At 45.8% G+C, this 7500-nt stretch overlaps 1 protein-coding gene across 1 annotated transcript in view; it reads right to left on the reverse strand.

The window, feature by feature from the left end:
• cdc42bpaa (CDC42 binding protein kinase alpha (DMPK-like) a) overlaps positions 1–7500 on the reverse strand; it is a 94623-nt gene that overhangs the window by 22635 nt on the left and 64488 nt on the right. Inside the window, exons 17-22 of the mRNA XM_042071572.1 lie at positions 4998–5122; positions 4391–4496; positions 3681–3829; positions 3260–3351; positions 2482–2558; positions 103–141 (exon numbers count right to left, since the gene is read on the reverse strand). Of these exons, the coding sequence (XP_041927506.1) occupies positions 103–141; positions 2482–2558; positions 3260–3351; positions 3681–3829; positions 4391–4496; positions 4998–5122 (588 nt within the window). The remainder of the gene's footprint in view (positions 1–102; positions 142–2481; positions 2559–3259; positions 3352–3680; positions 3830–4390; positions 4497–4997; positions 5123–7500) is intronic.

The following is a 7500-nucleotide window of genomic DNA, read 5'->3' on the forward strand; positions in this document are numbered from 1 at the left end:
CACACACACACACACACACACACACTGCTGCACCTCTGAGGAGCAGAAACTTCAACCAAATATCAATAAGTGAAAATATCAGCACAGAAAAGGAGCGCTTACTCTTCTGCCTTTGCTAGTTGGACCACAGGCAGGGGAACGCTAGAGCACAGAGGGGAGAGGCAGATAGGAGAGAGAGAGAGAGAGAGAGAGAGAGAGAGAGAGAGAGGGAGGGAGAGAGAGAGAGAGAGAGAGAGAGAGGGGAGAGAGAGAAAGAGAGAGAGAGAGAGAGAGAGAGAGAGAGAGAGAGGAAGAGAGGGGGAGAGTGAAGTTAGAACAGAAAAGACAGATACACAGACAAGAAAAGAGATTGGATGGCAACAGAGGAGCGAATGGCATTGTAGGGAGAGAAGGAGAGAGAGAGAGAGAGAGAGAGAGAGAGAGAGAGAGGGGGAGGGGGAGAAAAGACTGACATAAATATGTTTTTTCAGTTCCAGGGGAGGAGAGCACACATAAGCATGTCTCAGAGCACTGAATGATTCACAATCCTTCCTGCAGAATGAACCAGGGGCCTGTACTACGAAACGGGGTTACTGGCTTATCTGGGTAACTTCGATCACGTGTGGCGTAACTTCCCGATTAACCCGTACTACGAAAGGTGGATAGGTTTTAACCGAGGTATGCTGCCATGGCAATTTACGCTGCATCTCAAACCTGCTCCGACCAGTTTATGTTCTTGGTTAACCCGAAGTTTCCGTTAACCACACCCTTTATAAGTACCACCCCTCCACTAACAATTTCTCCCGAGACATGTCGGCGTACCTGGATGATCCATACGACATTGGAGCGCAAATCGTGAGGGACGCAGGGCGAGGGGTTTTAGAGACCGCCAGAAAATATATATAGCCTACCCGGACGATATTCTCTATGAAGAGAATATCGTCAGACGAGGGAATTCGTTATCTTTGTCAGATGATCTAGGAAGACGTCTCATAGCAATGCCCGTACGTGGACATTCATGTATTCCATCGGTGATGCAAGAATACTGTATGTCCGAAAAATAAATCGGACATAGGCCTATAGTATGCTGAACATCTGAGCAAGAATAGACTAAAATAAATCGGACATAGCCTACAGTAGGCCTAATAAATAAAAATCACCATTTTAACAAACTTGTTGAATTGAATGTCATATTACTGTACCCTGCACATAAAGGCTACACATTTCCACAGCACCAGAATCCGACCGAATGCCTCCCTCAACCCTCTCCATAATCGGCCTTCCACTATTATTTGCGATGGCCAACTCCTCTGCTACTGTTAAACACTCTGGTGCCTTTTCTCCTACAGTAGTGTTCAGACACCTTTTTCTTGTTAGCTGTAAAACAGAGGCCAAGTGAAGGCTATAAGCTAGGCCTACATGTTTTCATAATTAAGAAATATTAATGCAAGCTATAACTATATAAACCTACTATTCTGAATAATGTTTTTGTGTTTCATTTTCACCTGCTGCCATGTGCGTTTGGCAATGGCGTTGCATCTGAAATGTTCCCAGGATTAGGCATACACTAAATCAGTCAATGGGGGCTACTTACAGTAAACATTCAATTATCCTTGTAATCTATATGCCCACTTCTGAATTGGGTTGCATCTGTAGGCCTTTCTATGAACTAAAAATAGGCTATTTAATTATTTCAACTCATTTCAGACATTCCGCAAGCTACTAATCCTCCGTAACACATATTTGAAGAACATGTGGGAATAAAACTTCACTTTTAGGCATTTAGGCTACCCGATCTGCAATACGTTGCCAACAGCCTTGCTTTGTTCACTGCCGACGTATTTGATTTTTGTCGTAGAGTGGGTTTTAATTCCTTATAACTTGTCATAATAATTGTGCATTCCTCATCAGTAAAATAAGGTGATCGCGTCATCATTGACTTGCGCTGCAACCCGCCCCTTTTATGTGAACGCGCACAAACTCCAATTAGGTTAACCCCGGCTCAACAAATCAACTTCTTAATCAGCGTCGTAGTACTGATTAACACCACTTAAGATAACCAGGTTTTGTCAACCCTGGTTTAACAAAGTAACCCTGGGTTACATCTGGTTAGGTTAAGCTCCCTTCGTAGTACAGGCCCCAGGTCATCCATATGCTTTAGCCCTTAGTTACCTAGAGGTCACTGAGTGCAACTAATCAGGCAGGTGTTTAACTCAACTAACAATGCCACTACTGCAGCTATGTTAACAAACCCAAGAGCCCTCACCACACACAAGCCTGCCCACTCAAGTAAACAAACAACAAACAAACAAACAAACAAACAAATAAATACACAAACACAGTAAGATCTTCTTCTGTTTAAAGGTGCTATGGAAAAAATACAGCCGAGGGAGACGATCATCTTGAAGTTTTCCGAGTGTCACATCGAACAGCTGTGGGGGGTAGGCCTACACACACAAGAGTGACACATTTAGGATGTATGTGGCATCCCATAATACTTACATCAAAATGATCCAGCGCAGAGGTAGGTGCATTCAGAAAGGCAAGGAAGGAATTCTGGGAGTCCTGGTGTTTTACTCCTAAAACATAAAACAATTTCCAGTTACATGCTTATTGGCAGTTATCGCTTGAGAACGGCAAGTACGAAACTGCACAAATGGGTGTGTGAGAGAGTGTGTGTGCGTGTTCATCTTCTTGAATGACTACCACTGAGTACATTTCAGACATCTCATGGGGGGGGGGGGACCCCTGTTACCACTGCTGTTTTAATGTAATCAGACTGGATGTCTTCATAGTGTGAGAGTGTGTGTGTGTCTGTGCGTCTGTCTGTGTGCGTCTGTCTGTGTGTAATCAGGCCTGGTGCTGATGGTGCAGTGAAGCTGTCATTCCCACTGTGTGTGGAGTGGAGAGGGGAGGAGATGCTGCCACAATCCCAAAATCTAAAAAGCCTCAGTGATGCCAGTCTTCACACAGCATCGTTTATGCCATTAGCCAACATGTCCTACCCACTGAGAGCCAACAAAAACCTCCTGTCAATGTGTCAGTGCGTGTAGACATGACTGTATGTGTCTGACTAAGTGTGAGAGTGTCCGAGTGGGAGTGTGTGTGTGTGTGAGTGTGTGTGAGTGTATGTGTGTGTGTATGTGTATGAGAGAGTGTAATTTTGTGTGTGTGAGAGTGTGTGTCTGTGACTGTGTCTGTGTGTGAGTGAGAGAGAGAGTATGCATGAGTGTGTGTGAGTGTGAGTGTGTGTGTGTGTGTGTGTGTGTGTGTGTTGTACCCTTTCCCATGCGCAGCTCCTCAGTCTCACGTTTGAGCCTTTCGATCTCAGCCTGGAGCTCCTGGTTCTTGCCATCAGACTCCTTCAGTTTGCTGATGGAAACACATCAATCAATCAATCAATCAATCAATCAATCAATCAATCAAACAAACAAGCCATCAATCAATCAATCAATCAATCAAGAGACTGTTACAGCTCATGGGTAGCGCAGTCCAAGCAGACTTGAAAGCACTAGCTATGATGAAGATTGATCGCTGTGTTGCCTTGTGTTGCCTTTGGATGGTGAAAAAGAGGTGCACTGCGCAGAAAGCAGAGGTTGCCTATAGTCGACTAAGTCTGTGTGTGTTTGGACAGTGTGTGTGTGTGTGTGTGTGTGTGTGTGTGTGTGTGTGTGTGTGTGTGTGTGTGTGTGTGTCCGTACCATTCGGTGCTCAAGTTGTCGGCCATGACCTTGTTGAGTTCGTCCTGGATGGCCTGTTTGGCTCTGATCTCGGCGTCCAGGGCAGACTGCAGCTCAAGCCGAGCAGACATGTCCAGCTTGGCCAGCCGACGCATCTTCCATGGCATGTCCTGAGAGAGACGGAGCACACACTCCAAATCAGACCTAACTCTAGGTCTATCTATCTATCTAACTCAGGGGTGGGAGTGCATATATGGGTTTACATGGGGGGTGGCTCTAGTGTGCGAGATGGCACATTAACTGTACACTCACAAGATATGCAAACTCTTTTGTGTGTGTGACTGTGTGTGTGTGTGTGTGTGTGTGTGTGTGTGTGTGTAACTGTGTGTGTGTGACTGCACGTGTGTGTGTGTGTGTGTAACTGTGTGTGTGTGACTGCGCGCGTGTGTGTGTGTAACTGTGTGTGTGTGTGTGTAACTGTGTGTGTGTGTGTGTAACTGTGTGTGTGTGTGTGACTGCGCGTGTGTGTGTGACTGCGTGTGACTGCGTGTATGTGTGTGTGTGTGTGTGTGTGTAACTGCGTGTGTAACTGTGTGTGTGTGACTGTGTGTGTGTGTGTGTGTGACTGCGTGTGTGTGTGTGTGTAACTGTGTGTGTGTGTGTGTGTGTGCGCGAGTGACTGTGTGTGTGTGTGTGTGTGTGTGTGTGTGACTGTGTGTGAGTATGCCCACCGTCCCCCTGGCTCCGAGGCTGCTGCTCCTCAGTCCCTCCAGCTCCTCAGTCATCTTGGTGGCCAGAGCCTGCAGGTAGCCACGAGCGTCCTTCTCATCACTCACCCTGTACACACACACACACACACACACACACACACACACACAGGCGCGCAAACACACACACATCGTTTACATCACTATTTATCTAAGTGCTCATTATATGCAATTTCAGTGTTATGCCACTAGGGGTCAGTGCAGGTTTGTGATTTCTCAAAGAACAGCAAGGCAAACATCAACAATGGCAAAGAACAAAGTTTCCTGATGTGGGTTCTAGCAGTAAGTAAGTTGCATAGGAATGCATATGGATATTTTTTTGAGCATGTGGGCGCATTTGTGACGTAACTGAGAATATGTGCACTTGTGAGACGGTGTGTGTGTAGCAGGTGAGAGTATGTGCATGATCTGGGTGTGTGTGTAGCAGGTGAGAGTATGTGCATGATCTGGATGTGTGTGTAGCAGGTGAGAGTATGTGCATGATCTGGATGTGTGTGTGACGGGTGAGAGTATGTGCATGATCTGGATGTGTGAGAGTATGTGCATGATCTGGATGTGTGTGTGTTCTCACCACTGGATGATCTCGGTGATCTGGGCCTCCCAGTGGGCTACACTCTCCTTCTTGTCGGACAGCTCTCTAAGCTCCTCCTCCAGCTGCTTATTACTCGCACTCAGCTTCTCATACTGGGATGTCAACTAAGAGAGAGAGAGAGAGAGAGAGAGAGAGAGAGAGAGAGAGAGAGAGAGAGAGAGAGAGAGAGAGAGAGAGAGAGAGAGAGAGAGAGAGAGAGAGAGAGAGGGAGGGAGGGAGGGAGAGAGGGAGGGAGGGAGAGAGAGAGCGAGAGAGAGGGAGGGAGAGAGAGACAGAGGGAGAGAGAGAGAGAGAGAGAGAGACAGTCAAAATGTTGGTTTCATTGAAAATGTTTCACTCACACAATTTGCCAATAAAATATCAACTGTTCGCACAAACACACAAAGGGAAGGATAGAAGAGATCAGAACCAGTCAATTCATTCAGAACAAAGAGCAAAGATATCAACTCTACACACACTCACACAATTTGCCAATAAAATATCAACTGTTCGCACAAACACACAAAGGGAAGGATAGAAGAGATCAGAACCAGTCAATTCATTCAGAACAAAGAGCAAAGATATCAACTCTACACACACACACACCAATGTACACAAAAAGATAGGGACAGAGGGTCTTGCATTCAGACAGCCTGATACCTAAACAAACACACACAGACAACCAAAAGCAAAAAGCCATATGAACCCCATGAAGACAAATGTCTAAAGAAAGTGCAGAGACAAGATCTCTTGAACAACAAGATGGGTGTGTCAGGACACAAATCCAATGTGTTCGCCAAGGGACGCCAAGGAATCCGACTGAAATCCATAAAATAATTCACTTTTCTGTTTCAAAAACGTTTTAGCTATCTAAGATTGTTTGATTGCTAACGTTAGCAAACACCATTCAAGTGACAGCCTTTGTTGTGCTTGATTGCTTACTTACTTGCCAGCAGTGAACAAACTTCGTTATGTAGGTCAATTTTTATTGATATTACAGAAGTCTCTCGCTAGCAGGCTATAGCCTCTAATCTAGAACTGACATTAGAGATCATGCCGTGAAAATGTGATGCCTTACGCTAAATAATACATTACTGCTGTGTAGGCTAATGTCATTATTCTGTGGCTAACAGCACAGGTAGTCGCAAAGTAGCAAAGTGACGCATGCGCGACTCACATCCGGTAGCTACTCACATCAGGGAGTGACACCAGTTCCATCTCTGTGTTCTAGATTTAGGAGACAGGACAGAGCTCCAGTGCAGTTTCATCTCTTTGTTTTAGACTTATGAAGAATTTAAGGGGCTAGCTCTACATGTCACTAAGACCCTGAAGGCAGTGGATCTAACTGGTTTCTGCTCACTAGCTCAAAGGGCTTCCTGACCTGCCACTCCAATCCACTCCACCACTGTTACACATTACAATACACATTCCCTGGCATCTCATTTTAAACTACTGCCATCTAGGCGTCGTTTCTGCCCACCCCTCCTGACCAAGAACAGATCCAAATTCTCTTTTATACCACAAGCCATAAAAACCTTAAATCAGTCAAAATAAGCTAGATGTCCAGCTGGCCTGGTGATACCCAAGGGTGTCTAGTGTATTGTAGTGTATGATGTATGTTCTTCATGTTATGTCTGTCGGTGTCTGATGTATGAACTATTTGTTTGTCTCATATTTCTGATGTCCTGTCATGAAGTGCCTTGCGACTGTGCCGCAAACCCAACTGCCCCACGGGGACAATAAAGTTATCTACTACTACAACCTGCATCCAGCATGCACAGTGACAGGTGCATATGCACTGGGGTAAACAAGGCACACGGTCATAACACCACTCCAGAAAGGGAGGCTTCAATAAACAAGGTTGTGTGTGTGTGTGTGTGTGTGTGTGTGTGTGTGTGTGTGTGTGTGTGTGTGTGTGTGTGTGTGTGTGTGTGTGTGTGTGTGTGTGTGTGTGTAGGGGGGTGCAGGGAAGATAAGCCCCCAGCCCCACCTCATTCTTTTCTAACCAGAATGCACCTGGTGTGGCTGTAGCCTGGAGATACGTGCCTGGCTTCCATCATTGCTGTGTGCTAGTGTCTCTGACCATGTACGGGACAATGAGCCTATTAATTTAGAGTAAGGCTTGGCCTGTCAGGGAAAGGGAATGTATGTGTGTGTGTGTGTGTGTGTGTGTGTGTGTGTGTGTGTGTGTGTGTGTGTGTGTGTGTGTGTGTGTGTGTGTGTGTGTGTGTGTGTCCGGGGTGGGGGGGTGGGCAGGGGGATGCGTATCCGCTCTATGTGTAATGAGATGCTAATGGAGTTGAGCTGAAGAAGCAATGTTAATTACAAACACACACACACACTCTACCAATCATCCAGAAATGGCCTGTCAGCACCCACATCCCAGGGGCTAAAAACCTCAGTCATTAACAGGGCTCTCTCTCTCACACACACACACACACACACACACACACAATGAAACAATCCCATCATCTACATGTACCTCACCCAACATTAATAAACA

This window comes from Alosa sapidissima, chromosome 19 (genome assembly GCF_018492685.1).
Source record: "Alosa sapidissima isolate fAloSap1 chromosome 19, fAloSap1.pri, whole genome shotgun sequence".
Classification (NCBI taxonomy): Eukaryota; Metazoa; Chordata; class Actinopteri; order Clupeiformes; family Clupeidae; genus Alosa; species Alosa sapidissima.